Source organism: Temnothorax curvispinosus, unplaced genomic scaffold, assembly GCF_003070985.1.
Source record: "Temnothorax curvispinosus isolate PA1 unplaced genomic scaffold, ASM307098v1 QBEX01013129.1, whole genome shotgun sequence".
NCBI classification, from domain to species: domain Eukaryota; kingdom Metazoa; phylum Arthropoda; class Insecta; order Hymenoptera; family Formicidae; genus Temnothorax; species Temnothorax curvispinosus.
This window is the reverse complement of record NW_020222909.1, coordinates 745560-761282: the sequence shown is the minus strand read 5'-3', so window position 1 is coordinate 761282 and position 15723 is coordinate 745560. Positions and strand designations below refer to the sequence as shown.

The 15723-nt window shown below is 38.4% G+C and overlaps 2 protein-coding genes across 2 annotated transcripts; one reads left to right on the top strand and one right to left on the bottom strand.

Moving 5' to 3' along the window:
• The first annotated feature begins 3014 nt into the window (after window positions 1-3014).
• LOC112463194 (delta-1-pyrroline-5-carboxylate synthase) lies at window positions 3015-11426 on the top strand. Its single transcript, XM_025029394.1, has 6 exons — window positions 3015-3110; window positions 5729-6062; window positions 8165-8812; window positions 9023-9840; window positions 10346-10636; window positions 10868-11426. The coding sequence occupies exons 1-6, from the start codon at window positions 3015-3017 to the stop codon at window positions 11033-11035; spliced, it is 2355 nt and encodes a 784-aa protein (XP_024885162.1). The 3' UTR covers window positions 11036-11426.
• Window positions 11427-11479: 53 nt separating this feature from the next.
• LOC112463193 (U4/U6 small nuclear ribonucleoprotein Prp4) lies at window positions 11480-15233 on the bottom strand. The gene is made up of 5 exons (XM_025029393.1): window positions 15058-15233; window positions 14303-14872; window positions 13823-14200; window positions 12713-12926; window positions 11480-12631 (listed from the first exon to the last, which is right to left on the bottom strand). Exons 2-5 carry the CDS (start codon window positions 14826-14828, stop codon window positions 12178-12180), a joined length of 1572 nt encoding a protein of 523 aa, XP_024885161.1. The 5' UTR covers window positions 14829-14872; window positions 15058-15233; the 3' UTR covers window positions 11480-12177.
• Between the last annotated feature and the right edge of the window lie 490 nt (window positions 15234-15723).

The following is a 15723-nucleotide window of genomic DNA, read 5'->3' as shown; positions in this document are numbered from 1 at the left end:
CATATATTCAAATGTCACCAAAGTTTTATCAGTTTAAAAATACAGAATATTTATAACAAAAATGTAAACCAACGCGGTCTGCTTTCTATCAACTTTTTGATACATCGTCATAAACGAATTTGTACAGAATTTACATCCCACATGACCCACATCCAAAAAATGGGATATAAAATTATATTATCCTCTTATCTCTTAGCCGCGGTAATTTATAACGTTTAGACAGCTCTGGATTTTCGCAATTCGTAATACAAAAGCTCATAATTCATGGCTCGCAAAATCATAGAAATCATAAAAATTATTTATCAACGAGACAGATCTATCGATGAAAAGATGAATAACTGACAAGCAGATAATCAAAAGTCATTTTGTTGCGTTTGTTTCTAACTAATAAATAATCCTCTTTAGGCTCCTCCGCCGTCACGAGTGGTTTACAAGCTCTGAATATGAAAGCTAACAGATAAAATGTACAATAGGGATTGGCGTACATATAACAGACAAATCGACACCAAGTAAACCATCGAAGGCATTCAAACATCTCCCTATCAATCGCGACAGATCGCTGACAATAACGAGCAGATAGTTCCGCGCATACAATACGTTTGATAATGAGAAGGACGTACTGGATGCCGATATTGGCGTGCAGTAGGACATATTGTGTCATATGATTTATAATCTAGCGTAGATTTATCGAAATTAACTGCCAGATGCGTGGATTGCACTGTAAACAAGCGTACTTCGCTGCTTTCTCTATAAGAAAGATATATATTATATAAATCTACGCCAAAAAGATTTTGATTGGCCAAATTATTACAATCATCTTAATATCTCGATTCATTCGTTGCGTAATAAGTTTGCGATCAAGAGCATTTGTAATGTACCTACTAGAGGCGTCTTGCGTTCAATACCGATCGAAGTTTTTAGGATATAATATAATGTATTCGCTCAAAACGCAAGTTTGTTCGTTAATTAAAACTGTTAGAGCAAACCTGGTTAATAAATATAAGCTAAAGCAGCTAGTAGTTTATACAAGAATTATGCATTATACGAGAAAGACCGTGGTTAAAGGGATTTTATCGAACTCGGACAGCGTTGTGAAGTATTCCTATTGTATACTTTTGTATAAGCTTTCATTCAGCTTGTAAGCCGCTCGCGCGCGACAGGAGATCCTAAAGAGGATTATTTATAAGTTAAAAGTAGGAGCAAGAAGGATGAATTTCGATTATTTGCTTGTCACCCTTCTTGCTGACAGGTCTCTTCATCAACGAATTCGTTTCGCTGATGGATCGCTTTTACAATAATTTCCACGCCATTTACATACGTATAATGAATTATGTGTTTCTGTTTACGCACAGGTAATTTGAGCGAATAATTAATTTGATATGATTAATCAACGTTACGCTGACATTATTAACTTTGTTGATAGAACAATAAGAATAATTCACTCACACATGTGATAATTTGTGGGACACCGCTTATATATATTTGCTAAAGGAAATGCATCATATGCGTTATTAGTTTACATATGAGGGACTCTAAACGTGTCGAAATGAAAATATATTTTAATTTGAAAAATGTTTTAAATTTATCTTTTCTATTTTTCTTTTTTCGTTGCTCTACAGTTGATTTTCCCACGAGGGAAATTCTTTCTCCGTGATATTCATGTTTGTTCTACGGAAACCATAAACGAGCGAAATTTATTTGCAAGAATACATTCTAGTAACGTCTAGTAGAAACATCGCATTTCGTAAGAGAAACGTGGCTTGGATTTTACGTGTCGCCAATCGAAAGGAATTTTGATAAATTGTGTGCATGCGCAAGTACATATTGTATATAAAGTAAAATATAATATCTATCACGTTTTGTATGATGTAATGACACGTGGTAAGTTATAAATCCGATAAGAACCTTGGAAAACACAAGTAGCAGTGATACATGCTCAAACACTTTAGGTCTCTTCATGCATACACATATACATACACGCGTATAGGTATCGCTTTAGATCGCTTCAGATTTTACGTCATGATCAAGAATGTTTCGTTTACTATCGCAATTGTATAAAAATAGGGCAGTAAGCACACGTATAGGTAAATATTGAATTGTGCACGTTGCGTAATGCGCGCTTGAAACGCTATTTCGTCGATGCAGTATTCGATCAGCTTTATCGGATGTAGATCGACTCGCTCGTACGCTGTGACGCAAAGTCGAAAAAGAATGGGTACGTTATCAGCAGCGCTGTTTGCTCGATTCGCAATCTTCGGGGTCGAAGTTCGCTGACGACGCGGATCGCACAAAGACGATTCTCGTTCGTATTAACTCGGACTTTGCGTAACCCTGGAACCCTGGCGATTGGGAAACGTTCGGAAAAACGATCGGGCGTGACGTGCGCGACGTCGCGCGTCGCCCGGATCGGTATCCCCGACGGAAGAGATTCCTCCCTCTGGGCTTTCTCCCTGACATGATTCGCGTTCACTCGATGCGTCTCTAATCTGGCCGCGATAACGACGTCTTTCGAAGTGATTTCGTGTAGAAAGCAGTAGTGTGTCGTTGACCATCGCTGCGGCCGCTCTACCTCGGAGACGAGGTACGATATCAGCCTCGTCTCTCCTCTCTCATCTCGCGCGCGATCCGTCTCTTTTTATTTCTTTTGTCTTCCCTCTGTTTTTTTCTACCAACTCGGCAGAATCAGCAAACAAGTCAGATCACTCTACTCTATGTTACATTGACATTTTTTTTCCGGCGAGCGGATATCTGTAACGTGCGGTTGAACGTGCTGACATCTTTTCTTTTTTCCCGTATATTTTGCTACGTCAGGTAAACGACCTTTTCACACGCGACTTAGGATCGTTTTGTTGACGTCTTTTAGAATAATAGATAGTCGTTAGATTGTAATTTTTCGGACGCAAGTTTTTCGGACGACAACTTCCGATCCCGGAACTATTTGAGAATTAATAGAAAGAGAAAGAGGGAGACGGGCTGAATTAATCGTGCTTCAAAGAAGATACCGGGGACCCGCAATGTACTCAATTCTGCTACTAACGAGGTCCGCCCGGCTCGGTAATAAGCCACGAAGACTGACCTCGTCGTTGGGACCACTCTTGCCGCAGTTAACAGTACGTGGTATTATTATGTATGACTTCGTACTTATTTATCATAATTATTTGTTGGCGGAACGAGTACTCGAGATAACATTGTACTATTGTAGCAACGCGACCAGCCATAAATTCGAGAAACTGCGATAACGTGGTTTTACATGAGTATATTTACGGGGTCTTGACTCTACAGACTTCTCATATAGATCGCGCCCGTTTTAAAGCTACGCCGGTACACCCAATATATCGTCTTTCCAAGCCCGCGTGAAGCATACAATGCCGAGGTGGTTTCGAAATGGTGTTAAGAAGAGTACAGCGTGGACCGACGTGTGCAACGAGTTCCATTACGTCGTACCACCGATACGAACATGCGGTGCAACAGATTGTCCGTCGACGAAACCTTGCAGGCCTCCTGGGAAATGAACGTATTTTTGCTCGTCCACTATCGTCGAACGTGCATACAAACCTGCAAGTCGAAAAATGACCGATTTTGTCGATAACTGGCACAGTTTACAGGGGGTATCGATACGCTCGTACTGTTACAAGTGTTTCGTGTACTCAAGTTAGATCGTGATAATATAGCGCATGACGCGAGCTGCAGCGATAACGCATAGATGTTGGCTAGACATCGAATGCGTATACAAGTCGGATGACATTTACTAGTATAAAATACTAGTTATAGTATATATCGGATAAAGGACAAAACTTGATTTATTATAAATATATGAAAAACGAAAAAGATAAAGAAAAAGGATCAAAAATTAAAATTAAATTAGAAGCAGAATTAAAATTGAGTTAAATTCGAGACTTACCGCTAAAATATTCATTATCCATCTACAATTCTGCATCTCGGTCGTGATTATTTTATAACGATAAGAGCGTTTGTTATGAGCTAAAAAAAAGGAGTAAATAATAAAATGAAGGATATAATAATATCAATAATAATATAATAAAGCTAAAACAAATATTATTGTTATATCATCAATATTATTCTCTGGGAACGTAATAAATAAAATTATTGTTTTAATCATTCGCTAGTGTGCGTGCATTATATAAATTATAATTAATAAATTTCTTAACAGAGTCAGTAATTACGAGATTTATTAGTGGTTCGTTTACCTACGCGTGTACGTATATATAACTAAATACAACGTTATATTATTTTTGGATTTATCGTTTTTCTTTTGCATCATTGTAATAAAAATATCTTTTGCATCAAAATAATGCCAGGTGTGCTTATCAATATTTCCGCAACAATTATACGTACCGATAAATTCCACACCACGCATACGTGTGAAAAATTGCACGTGTCTCTCTGTCTCGAGTAATTATACAGCCAGGAACTGATACATGAAAAAAAATAGAACGCAAAGATAAGCGGATTATAATATGATTTATAACGCGCAATTGGTAATCGCATAACGGGAAACATCCCTACCTCGGTTGCAAAAATTACGTTTATGTCACAAGCAATTGTGTTTGTTTTTGTATCATAAAGACGTACGTTTGAACGTGGGAAGTATATGAGACTTGTATCGCATTCCTTGTTAATTTGAGTGTATTATAACTGCTACGTGTTATCAAGTTTACAGCGAGAAAATAAGATATGGAAAATCACACAGACAGATTGTAAACATCTGATACATTATCATTTCCTATATAAAGTTCCTTAGATAATTTATTAATATGAAATTATTTTTCACTAACTCAATAAATCACTATCAGTATGCAATGAGAGAAAATATCGATATGCATCTTAATTAAGTTTGTTGTTCTATCAAAAAAGATGCGATATAAAGATAAAATCTTTAATATTAATTTGTCAAATATGTGACCAGTTCATTTCAGTTCTCCAAACTGGATTAGTTTTTTGATTAATCAACACTTTGTTCATGATTGTAAAATAAGATATATAGATAAAAATTTAGGAAAGATTTAAATAAAACTTGTTTTATATCGCGCATTGCGCCCGCAATTGCAAACGTTAACGATAAATATTTTATTAAACGTAGTAAAAATGATGAATCAGTAACATCGCCACACATAAAGATAAGACAAATGATAATCTTTATGCTTAAATAACACTTTGGAAAATACCACGCGCCTTGTACTTTGACTAATTCAACGATTACGGGGAAAAAAATCAGCTTTGCTTACAGACGTAATTTAACTTTATATATTCTTGCAAACTTTATTAGATATACCGCGTAAGTATACTCAAATGAATATAATCTATCTAAGCATAAGCTCCGGCTCCTTTTCCTCTCCATTCTCGCCGCGCTTTAGCGCTATTCTCCATTATTATACTTATTATAGTCTTACATCGTTGTAAAACTTCATAATTTCTTTGATGAAGACTCGAAACTTTCCAATGCTAAACTTCTTTGCTGCATAAACGTACAGGCTACAGACTACAGAGTGCAGTGCAAGCATGCAATAACATCGTACTTACATATGTGACAAGTATTTGTTAGCCAACGATTAATATGGTAAACCTAATCTAACCCTAACCTTTTCTTCCCCATTGAAACGATAATTTATTCAAGACTTTATCCTGTGTCTCTTTCCCTCTCTTTCTTGCTTACAGCTGTTTTCCCTCACCGCGATTTTATCCCATTTATCATGAAAAACTTTTCAAGAGTAATGGCGTGTCGCGAAGGGAGCTACAAACGTCGGAGAGACCACGAAGGCAACAGACCTTTACGGAGCGCAGCGAATTGAAATACGCCCGTCGACTGGTCATCAAACTCGGCAGCGCGGTTATAACGCGGGAGGACGAGCACGGCCTGGCTCTTGGACGTCTGGCTTCTATCGTGGAGCAGGTAGCCGAATGCCAGATCGACGGACGCGAATGCATCATGGTCACTAGCGGGGCGGTTGCCTTTGGCAAGCAGAAGCTCACCCAGGAGCTTTTGATGTCCATGTCGATGAGAGAGACCCTGAGCCCCACGGATCACACGCGGGAACACGCAGGTATTCTTCTTCATTCCAAATTCAATTTTTACGTTATGCTTATTGGGAACTATTCCTGGTCTGATAATGGAATAATTAATCAAATAATTACTAAGATAATTGGTTATTTAACATTACATTTTATGACAATAGTGAGAAATTATACTGACAAATTTCCCGCTTGTATAAAAATTAATTGGCACCGAGATATTAATACCTCTCCGATATTCTTTTCAATTTTATCTCGACAATTTGACGTTGACGATTTGTATCGTAATCTCGTAAGAATGCAGTCTACCTAGCCGCTACAATTTTACACGCTCAAAGGTTTTGATCATATAAGTTCTCAAGTTCAATTAAGTTGACCTGTTTCATAAGTAATAAACCTTTACTCTTCCTGAGATAAGCCACTAAAACGCGCTAATGTTGGGCGCGGTACATACGTGCCGCAGGAGTATACCGTGCCAATTTCATGTTCTCCCGCACACACGTTTGTCCATCAGGCACAATATCTAGGTTGCGACGCACTCGATAGACGTCCGCTTTAATTAATATTTTCATGCACCGATGATAAGAGGCGAATTTCGTACATACGTATTACACGGATGAATTTGCCATTAGCATAATTGAGACCGAAATGCGATAATCTTGTAGTTTACGTTATTCCCCTTTGTGAGAGACCGGTCAAACAACAATAATGCCTCTAATCAATAATGTTCTCATAATTACCATTAAGAGTATATACCGTGAGTCGATGTGTACAAAGGAATGATAATGAGGTTGGAAAAATGCGGTATTTATTTTATCAATGTAATTTTCACTCCGAGTTTATATTATATGTAGGTAGCATTATTACACGCACATTATTTTAAAGCACGTGTAATCGTCAGTGTATGGCTTGCATGAAATAGGACGATCATTTTGCATATGTTACGAGACGTAATGTTGTTATTACAAAATGGCTATCTCAAAGAGCATTACATAATATGATGATGGTATCGTATGTCCCTAGATAGAATACATTATACCTATTACATAAAATGTGTTAACTTTGAAATAAATTTTCTGACGTTAAAAAGATTTGTTTATAAAAAAAAATCTTAATTTGAAGCAGCTAACAAAACTTTTAATTGGCTGTCGGCACAGCACGAATAATAATTTATTCGTTGCATTATTATTCTCGTATAAAAACGAATATTTCATGGGAGCATTTAATATGCATCGATCCTCAGGAAGACAATAACTTCCTCAGTAACGAATTTCCTCTCCGCTGATGTACGTGATAGAAATGCTCTATTATTGGTATTGCAATCAAGGCTATTCCTCGCTAACGATTCATTGATTTAGTACGGTATACGTGTGTGGAGAGCAGAGACAATATAGCATAAACAATTCACAGGCGGGATATTAATATTTTTACGAGACAGGCGAGCGAATCAACCTTGGGTTATACATTTTAATATCCACCCAGTTATTAAAGAATTACAGAGCTACGTAAAGAAAAATGATACGCGTATTATTTGAAGTGTATAGTGGAAAAGAGTAAGAAGTTTCTTCAATAAATTGTACTGTCAAGCCGTTGCGAAGAGAGTTAACGAGCTTCTTTCTCGAGATGATAAATAACCATTTGAAGATTCCGGAAAGAAGAAACAAGTCGATCGTCCATAAATTCAACTGTCTGTAAGAATACCCAAGCGAAAGGTGTTAATGTTTCGATAGTAGTTTCAAATATCTGTCTGGGCAGCCTGCCAAGTCTACAATGTCCGGTCTGTCTCTCTCTATATATATATATATATATATACATATATATTGATCTAACACAACTGTCCGACGTTGAATTCCTGTGGGATTCTATTTGTCCTGTGAACCTTGTCGAGTGCATCTTTCGATCGATGCGCACGTTCGAGAGCAATTTTCTTCAATGTCTTGCCAATTGTCCGCTTGTTTTCTTACGTTTGTTCTCTTTCGTTTTAGCGTTCCTCAAAAGTTATTTTTAATTATTCCAAAAATTACCAAAAGTTAAAACTACCAAGTTGTGCTATAGGATTCTTTGTCCTTGATTACTACTACTATTTTTTCGAAGAGAAAATACATTGGATAACACATCCTTGATATTAATGCAGGAACTATGTTAGAACCTAGAGCAGCCGCCGCAGTGGGTCAATCAGGTCTCATGTCTCTCTACGACGCGATGTTCGCCCAGTACGGGGTCAAAATCGCGCAGGTGCTGGTGACCAAGCCCGACTTTTACAACGAAGAGACGCGAAAGAATCTCTTTAGCACGCTGAGCGAACTGATCAGTCTGAACATCGTGCCGATCATCAACACGAACGACGCGGTGTCTCCGCCACCGGACGTCGACGAAGAAGTCGCCGGCGGTGGCGGCAGACGAGGAATATCCATCAAGGACAACGACTCCCTGGCAGCCATGCTAGCGGCTGAAGTCCAAGCGGACTTGCTGATCCTCATGAGCGATGTTGACGGAATTTACAATCTTCCACCTTGGCAGGACGGCGCGAGGATGCTGCACACCTTCAGCTCCGATCTGAGGGGTACCATCAAGTTCGGACAGAAGTCGAAAGTAGGCACAGGCGGCATGGACGCGAAGGTCAACGCCGCTCTCTGGGCAATGGATCGTGGCGTTGCGGTGGTCATCTGCAACGGCACCCAGGAAAAGGCTATTAAGAGCATCATGTCGGGCAGAAAGATCGGAACGTTGTTCACGCAGGCTGCCGGCTCGTCCACTCCTATCGAGGTGGTCGCCGAAAACGGTAATATTTTAACTTTCGACTTTAAGACTTCAAGATTGGTTTTTTTTTTTAAGAATCTTACAGTATACATACGCAAAGATAAGCAAAGATATATAACAATCACGAGATAAGATCGATTGAAAGCGGAACGCTCATCACATTAAGCTTTATTGTCTCTATTACTTTGATATTTAGATAATTATATTTGCACGAATGCGAATAAAATTTCAGCCCGCGTCGGCTGTAGAAAGCTACAGGCGTTAAGCCCGGAGGAACGAGCCGAGTGCATCAAAATTCTCGCGGATTTACTCGAGTCCAGACAATCCGAGATTCTCGCGGCGAATGCGTTGGATTTGGAGGACGCGAGTAAGAAGAATCTGGCGCAAGTCCTGCTATCGCGTCTATCTCTAACGCCGGCGAAGCTCAAGTCTTTGAGTTCCGGTCTGCGTCAAATCGCGGACGATTCGTTGAACAACGTAGGCCGCGTGGTCCGTAGGACCAGATTGGCCGATGGTCTGGAATTGGCGCAAATAACGGTGCCGATCGGGGTATTGCTGGTGATCTTCGAATCCAGGCCGGATAGCCTGCCTCAGGTAGCCGCTCTGGCCATGTCCAGCGCTAACGGGCTTCTCCTGAAGGGTGGCAAAGAAGCCGCTAACAGCAACAAGTATCTGATGGTTCTCGTGAAGGAGGCGTTGGAAAAGTTCGGCGCGTCGAACGCTATTTCCCTCGTGTCCACGAGGGAGGATGTGGGCGATCTTCTCTCAATGGAAAAACATATAGATCTCATCATTCCTCGCGGTAGCTCGGAGTTGGTCCGCACGATCCAAGAACAGTCTAAACATATACCCGTCTTAGGACATGCCGAGGGTATCTGTCACGTTTACATCGACAAATACGCGGATATTGCGAAGGCCATGAAAATCATCAGAGACTCCAAGTGCGATTATCCCGCTGCGTGCAACGCTATGGAGACGTTACTGATACACGAAAGCCTTATGAGCGGCAGCTTCTTTAGCGACGTGTGCAGCATGCTGAAGAAAGAAGGGGTGAGTTAGCTTTCTCCGCTTGAATCCTATATATCATCTTCGTTTTTTATTTTTTGAAATTAGTTTTTTTAAGAGGATCAAAGGATCCGCCGCGCCGGTAGTAGCTCTGAGAAATCCAAAGGATTAAGAATTTAAAAAACTATTTCTTCTCAGTTTCTTGTTTCGTGTCGCGCTGCAGTATTTTGTGTACTTCGCGCTCGTGAGCAAAACTTTCATCAAGAACTTTTCACCGGGATTTCACAAAATGTCAGAAGTTTATACTCAAGTTACACTAAAACGTATATATTGCCTCCTTTGAGACGGAATAAAAAAAGATTGGCTTTTTCTACATCTTTTCTTGGAGTATAAACGGAAGAAAATTTTCTATATGTTAATTTAATGTTTCAGTATTACTCTCTTATTCCGATCATTTATTAAAACTCTTTCTCATCATAATCAAAGCTTTATGGTGCATATAACATTAATTTTATTACTTCCGGATGTATAACAAAATAATATTTCCCAGGTGAAAATCAATTCCGGTCCAAAGCTAAGAGAGTTATTGACCTTCGGTCCGCCCGCCGCGAAAAGCATGCGAACCGAATACGGCGCACTCGAATGCACCGTAGAAGTCGTTTCGGACGTCGACGATGCCATCAGCCACATTCATCAATACGGTAGCAGCCATACCGATGTTATTGTCAGCGAGGATACCAGCACAGCGGCGCATTTCCAGAGAGAGGTAGACAGTGCGTGTGTCTTCCATAACGCCAGCACTAGATTTGCAGACGGCTATAGATTCGGTCTTGGAGCGGAGGTAAGACCCTCGAGACAAAACTAGTATTCTCGTTGAAAAACGAAAAAAAACTCGTTTTATTTATATTATAAAATCACTTGGAACAGCATGTCCAATTGTAACGTATGTCCTTACAAAGTTACAAAATGATATAAATGTCCGTAACTTAAAAATTATAGATAAAATAATTTTCCACTAATATGCATATAAAATTATTATCGGGAGATATAAATATATGATTCTTTTTCGAAGGTCGGTATTTCCACAACACGTATCCACGCACGTGGTCCGGTAGGAGTGGATGGGCTATTAACGACAAAATGGATTTTGAAAGGCGATGGACACACGGCCGCGGATTTTGCTGAAGGAGGCACCAGAACTTGGCTTCATCAATCTTTACCTCTCGCAGAATCAGCGTGAATCGATTACTTCGAACTTTGTGATCTCGGGATGGCTAGAATCGTTCATAAAATACTACGAATGAGCTTTTTTAAAAGAAAAATACGATACATATCGGATATCGGGAGATATAAATCGAAACAAACTCAGGCATAATAGACTACAAATAAATTAAATTAAATACTATCTTATCTAATCACTTTTGATATTGTATATGTACCGAATCAAAATTTAAAATCGTAACTATATCGGTATAATTTATTGACAACGAAAATATTTATAAAATAGGAAATTTTCGCGTTTATGGAATAGGAATAGCTCGACGTCATAGCTATATAATAGGCATAATAGCTGTGATACCATTTAGAATAATTGTAATTACCGGATTCATAAAGATATAATTTTCGATATATCTAACAATGAGATATTAATAAATTAATTATATTACAAATTATTATAAGCTTAGAGTATGTCACCCAATTTTTTATCATAATCCCAAAATAATAAATATTTTTGTTAATACGCAAAAATATATTCCGTACGTAATATCAACAGACACTTGAACACAACTGAAAATGGAAAAAGCTAAATTACATCTTAAATAGTGATTCTCTCTGTCAGTAGAACGATACAAGAATCATAGAAGTTCTGAAGGATGTATTGTCGTTCTCAAAATTTCGAAACTTTGTTAATAACGTAACAGTTGTGAAGTCTTCCTCTTTCGATACTCATTCTGAACGTGCACTCAACAAACCTAGGCACGAGAGTTTGGATCCTGCAGTTAACGCGTTTGTGACTCTTTGTTGAATATAAACGTCGGCACAACAGCAGTGCGCTATTGAACAGGCAGCTGCCCTAGTTATAAATAACGTCAAAAGTTTATATCCGATTATAAAACCCATTTCACGGAAGACATATTTCTCTCAGAGAACAAAAAATACATTTCCAATATAAACGAAAAACATGTTACACATTTTCAGATGTATGCATTTTTATAAAAAAATTTGTCATACAAAATTACATGATTGTAATATGAAATTAATATGGCAATTTCCACAAAATTGCAATTATGTTATGAACAAATCAGATGCTTCCACATAAATATTTTATGCAATATTACATAAAAAATCCTAAGAAGATAAATTTTTATATTCTCTCGTCTTTCATTCTGGAGCCCATAACTTAAAAGTTCTGTCGTACGAACTAGTTGCAATAAATTTATTATCGGGCGACACATCAACGGACATGATTTTTCCATCGTGGCCAGGTAGCATCTTGAGAGGCTGCCATGTCTTGTTGGACCAAATTTTGGCTGTATTATCATAAGATGCGGTAACCACGTATTGCCCTTCTGTTCTCTGATACTTGACGTCGGAGAGCAAATTGGTATGCGCTGGTATCGTGTATATGCAGGTTCTCTTTCGTAAGTCCCATATCTTGCAAGCGTTATCCTCGCTCGCCGTCGCTATGTGAAAACCGTTTGGCGAGAAATCGATACCGAAAATTGACATTAGATGACCCTCCATAAACATTATGCATCTACCGGTACGCAAGTCCCATACTCTGCCGAAAGAATCGTGACCACCTGTGGCGCAAACGCTTCCGTCGCATTGAAAACTAAATAAATAAATATGTAAATACATAATTAAAATAGATCAATATATAAATTAAATAAGTAATATATTCGAGGAAATATACCTAATACAGTGTACTGCTCTAGCATGACCCTCTTGGTGAAGTACTTCAGCTTGTTGCTCCAAATCCCATAATCGCCAAGATGCATCGTAACAACAGGTCCCGAGAAATCGTCCAGATGGATGAAAAGCTATCCTGGCTACTCTGTGAGGTTCATGGCCCTCCACTTCCGCTAATGGTTCTTCGCCAGTGCCACCGCTCCACAGTTTCACAGTACCTATTATAAAATTTAGGTGCAATCAAATAACATTATCATATAATTTCGTGTAATTTATAATAATATGCGTTTCAACTATCAAGGAATTAATGCATAAAGCTTTGAGAATTACATAAAACTAATGTAAGGCCAAAGACTTGACGGTTAATCAAAAACTACGGCCATGAGATCTTCATCAGAAAACACAAATCTGAACTCATCGAGCCTTTGAGGCTCTGAAGATTAATGTATATACCAATGAGAAAAACGAATATACCAATTCAACAAAATATTTAGGAGTCTACATAGACAGCAAATTTAATTGAAGATCGTACCTCGAGGAAAAGAAGAAAAAGTTCTACACCATTAGATATGCAGAAGGGGAATGGGCCAAATTTGGGGAATAAAATTCATAGGTGCCCTATCATTATACAAAATGGTATTACTACCAAGATTGACATACGGTTCTTCAAGCTGAACGATCCTTAAATGCACAGAGTTCTTGTGACATAAGATGTCACCAACGAAAGAACTGACAACGAAAAAAGACAAACTGATGATGATGATTGGAATCAGTCTTTTCATAAGACATGTGACCCTTAAGATTCATTTACACTCGGATTTATTGAAAGACAGGTATGAAAAGACATATGAGAAGGAAAGTGGGGACAGCTTACATATCCTATCTCGCTGTCCTACATTTGTTTGCAAAAGATACCTGAGACTACCTTGAGCCCAAAGAATTAGAAGAGGATGAACAATTTCATAAGCCTGATGCATAACATTGAGCTGGGACTGACAATTTAGTCTAAAAAACCAGTGGAGAGTCACAGAGGAACTTCTTAGACCTAGAGACTCAATCACATCCGCTATAGCACTACTACTATATACTATAATTACTATAATAATATGCATACCATCTGCCGCACAAGATGCCAGCACGCAAGTTTGTCCTGCATTATCACCTACCACATCTTCGGTTATCGTAGCTTTTGGATGAAAAACAATACAGCCAACATTACAATTGTGTCCTTGTAAAGTGCGCAACAAAGTACAGTCGGGTACAGACCATAACTTGCATAAGCCTGACCATGAAGCTGTAGCAAGGATTTTTGAATTAGGGCTGAACTGGCAAAAGGAAATGGGTCTCCTGTCACCGATTTGAGAGCAATAAATGGTTAATGCTTGCAACTTCTTCAAAAGTTCTTGTCTTTTCGCTGTTCGAGTTGCAGCTGGCAATAGTAGATCTTGCCTTGCCTTATCCAACCGTGCCTTTGCTCTAGGCAATGAATACGCTGTAAATATATACAAGTTAGATAACGCTTACAGTACAAAAATAATAAAGATTTGAACATTTAGATTTTTTATAAGGGTTCAATCGTATAATTATGACTCACTTGCTATCCATGACCGTGCAATTTGCAGAGAATCTGGACCCTCATGGTACCAAGTTGACTCCGTATCCTTCTCGATTGTGTGAGATGGTTTTTCTTCCTCTTCGTGTTTCTTTTTAATAGCGTCCTCCCCCACGCTGGCTAATAATTCTCTTAATCTTGTTCTTCTATCTGCTGGACCTTCTCCAAATAGACAAATTGGCTCACCCAACTGTCTCAAGTGTTTCTTTACTTCAGAGTCGTCTGTAGAAACATTAATTTGTCGGGCCTTTTTCCTACGTTCGAATTCTTCCAATAGTGCCTGCCGATCTTTGGACATTTCGTCCTCGAGCTCCATATACTCGTTTGAGATATGTACATTTCCCCCTGAGGCAGAAACATTAGCGACATCGTTCGAATTTGTGATATCCTTTTCTTCATCTGCAGTTTCAACGGCAGCTGCAAGTCGTGCACGTTCTGCCTCCTCCAAAGACCCATAATGTACAGTTTTCTGTTTCTTCACGTAAACCAAATCCTCGTCGTCAGACATTTTAAGAGGTTATGAATTATCGGCAATTCCTCCGTTTTATTTGGCTACGAATATATTATACAGATTATTATGATTATTAAAACAAATTTACGGATTTCACATTTGCAAGCAATGGAATATCGAGAGAAAGCCAAAAGACACTGACTAGAATATTATCACAGATGCATCAAAAAGCCTAGGCAAAAATCTAACCTAATCTGGCGCATATTTTATTACTGATAATACTTACGTTACATGTGATTAAAATTTAACGGAGTTCGTAGTTGCTTGCAATATTTAGTATTTACACGTATTTTAAAAAGTATCGCAATATGCGTTTTTCAAACGTTTGCATATCGTTTCAGCGATATTCAATCACACTACTCACAACACCAGGGCTGCGTTCGGAAACGTCACCCGAGTGCATACGAGTATACTCCCTTCTCTTTCTATCTCAGCGAGTTAGAAGGAGAAGGAAGTATACCCGTGTGTACCCGGGTGACGTTTCCGAACGCAGCCCAGCATGGTCCGCATGCGTCTGCAAACTCTGCAATTTGCATTTAGCTATACAACCTTACCAAATCTTTACACTGAACAAAATAATTACAAGAATAATGTAAAAATGCATTTGTAGTATCACTGCTTTATTAAATTGTTTTATTAATATCTTAAAACCTTAAAGAAAATAATACTAAAATAAAATAGTCTCTTAATGTAAATAACAATACTTCAAATCAATAATCCTGTATGTAAATTAGTTCATATCCTTTTAAATATTTTATCTAAAGTATGCATAAAAATATGTATAGTGATTATTTTGCTGAGTCGATAATGGGGGCATTCAGCGGAAAAAGCAACGGTAAGAAACGCTCATTCTTTAATATGATTGGTTCTTGCCTTTCTTACCAGTTAGATT